The following is a 2,389-nucleotide window of genomic DNA, read 5'->3' as shown; positions in this document are numbered from 1 at the left end:
GCAGGTGTAGGGGGTGTTCCAGGCACTGGGCAGCAGGGCCAGGCGCAGGCTCCGGCCATCAGCAGAGAGCTGGTGCGGCTCAAACCGCAGTGGGCGCGGTGGGCTGCCCGTCCCCCAGGTCACATTCACAGAGGCCTGGTTGGGTGCTTGGCAATGCAGTGTGACGTTGCACCACTCCGGGGTGCTGCCCAGAAGCTGGCAGTGGGCCCGGGGTGCTGGCACTGGTTCTGCATGCGGGAGACAGGCAGTTGGATCTGACACTGCAGAGACCAAGCCACCCTGGCAAGTGTCCCCCACCCCGACCCTGGCACATGCCCCAGTCTCCAGCACCCGAAATCTATCAGGCCCTGAGGAGATGCCCGGACCTTCACCACCTCTGATGCTCCCGTTCCTTGGGGCTCACTCAGGCCAGGGCCAGGGAAAGGAGCGGTCTCTCACCGGTGCCCACCAAGACACTTGCACGGTTCCTCGTCTCCATCTCTGGGGCTCAGAGAGACACCAGAGCTGGAAAGATTTAATGCAAGTGGAGAGCGGGTCGTGCCAAACACACACGTGTGAACTTTGTGAGGAGGAAGGTGCCAAGTGGGTGTGAGATGCGAATCTCTAGGCCATGCGGTTAGAGCATCAGTGGGAACCTGGGCTCTGCCACTGCCTCTGGGTGGCCTCAGGCAAGTCCCCTCATCCCTCACTAGACTCCCCCTCTGGATCTGCCAACAATGAGCAGTGGTGAGGCCTAGACCCGACGCTGGAGTTGCTTGTGTTTCAGAGCCCCGACGGACTTCCAGGCTCTTACCGTAAACGGCGAGGTGGAAGTCGTAATCCTCCACGACCGCCGGGTGCAGTTTCACGCGGGCGCTGTACTTGCCGCTGTCATCCCGCTGCAGTGCCCGGATGCCTAGTGCTGTGGCATTGGGCACCTCCAGCCGCTGCCGGAACCGGTCACCAGGATCCGGGCGCTCCAGCTTCCCGGCGTTGAACTCCGCCACCACGATGGCGCTGCTTGGCCCTGCGGTGAAGCTCCATTCTGTTGCCTTCACCTGCGCCCCCGGAGGCAGGGACACGGACAGCCAGGCCGAGCTGCCCAGCACCCCGTTCACCTGGCGGGCCATGGGCTGCGTGAGGCGTGGTGGGGCCTGTGCGTGGCCGGCTGGGGGGTCTGTGGAGAGAGGCACAAGGAGCATTAGCAACGCGGGATTGCAGCAACATAAGCAACATCAGCAGAGCAAAGGCTCGCGGGGAACACCCCTATCTGGGCTGCGTCTCTTCCAGTCATCCTAAGGCTTTGGGGGCCACTGAGGCAGCATGAGAAGGAAGCAAGATGCTGCTCAAAGCACTGAGCCCCAGCCCCAGCCCCGCCTGCCAGGGGTGCTCAAGCAGCGCCCTGCTCCCTGCAGTATCTGGGCAGGGGCAAATCTCACCCAGCAAGGACGTATTTAGGGGTGCTTGGGCTCCAGGGACTTTGGCAACTTTGGAGGATCTGGGCTTTAGTGCTTCACTAGAACATGCCCTTGAACAGAGACCCTTTGTCCTGAGTTTGTACAGTGGCAGTGTAGCATCCTGTCCCAGGGCTGGGCCTCTGATATAATGGTCCCACCAAAACCTAGGATACCCAGCCGAGTAGAGGGTCTGGCCAGCGCCACAAATTCCCTCGGGACTTGTGGGCTCAGCTGGTTTTACAGACAGCTTCCGGGGAACCCGGGAAGGCCCCAGGTCTGTTCAAAGTAGCAGTTTCAAAGTGGCCCCATTTCCCCCCTCCCACGCATCTCCGTGGATCTCTGCAGTGCAACAGCCCCTAGGAGGATGGGGGAGCCCCTGTGGATGGCTGCGCCCCCACACAGCCTCCTTCGCTGCCTGCTTGGCTAGCCAGTGCGCGGAGAGCACGATGGTATCAGTTCCTCCTTTCCATCGCAGGTCCGTCCCTGGCTGCCTGTGCCGTCCTGGGCTAAATCCCCCTGCAAACAGCCATGCCTGGCCACAAAACTATCTCACCCAGAGGTGAAAACAAGGAGTCCTAATATCTCTGGCTCTCAATACTGGCCAATCTAAATGCCCACTATGCTGTGCTGAGATTAGGTTTGGGGTGGGGTGGGGGCACCCACCATCTAGTGGTGCATTTGCCAGGTTGATGGCAGGGCTGGTTTTTGCAGCTTTCCCCGGGCAGTGGTGAATGAATCTTTCCAGCAGGGAGGGGGAACTTCATGAGAGGCAAAGGGCAGCTTTCAGCCGGCGGGGAAGTCCAGACCCAGACACAACTCCCACTGAGAACAGCAGGCCACATCGCCAGCCAGCACCATAGACAACAGTCCAGCTCCATCCTCAATGCACAAGCTAATTCAATTCCAGCTCGGAGGAAAGGCAGCAAGAGGGCACAGCAGCCCCCCTGGCTCTC

The 2,389-nt window shown here is 60.8% G+C and overlaps 1 protein-coding gene across 1 annotated transcript in view; it reads right to left on the bottom strand.

Annotated features, from left to right (window-relative positions):
• Nucleotides 1–2,389, bottom strand: part of LOC109293138 — a 19,977-nt gene that overhangs the window by 11,947 nt on the left and 5,641 nt on the right. Inside the window, exons 2-3 of the mRNA XM_019510980.1 lie at nucleotides 794–1,156; nucleotides 3–227 (exon numbers count right to left, since the gene is read on the bottom strand). Coding sequence (XP_019366525.1) covers nucleotides 3–227; nucleotides 794–1,156 — 588 coding nt within the window. The remainder of the gene's footprint in view (nucleotides 1–2; nucleotides 228–793; nucleotides 1,157–2,389) is intronic.

The sequence above is a fragment of the Gavialis gangeticus genome, unplaced genomic scaffold (assembly GCF_001723915.1).
Source record: "Gavialis gangeticus isolate Ggan-Ray unplaced genomic scaffold, GavGan_comp1, whole genome shotgun sequence".
Lineage (NCBI taxonomy): Eukaryota > Metazoa > Chordata > Crocodylia > Gavialidae > Gavialis > Gavialis gangeticus.
Note: the sequence above shows the minus strand (reverse complement) of the source record. Positions and strands in the feature narration are given on the sequence as shown.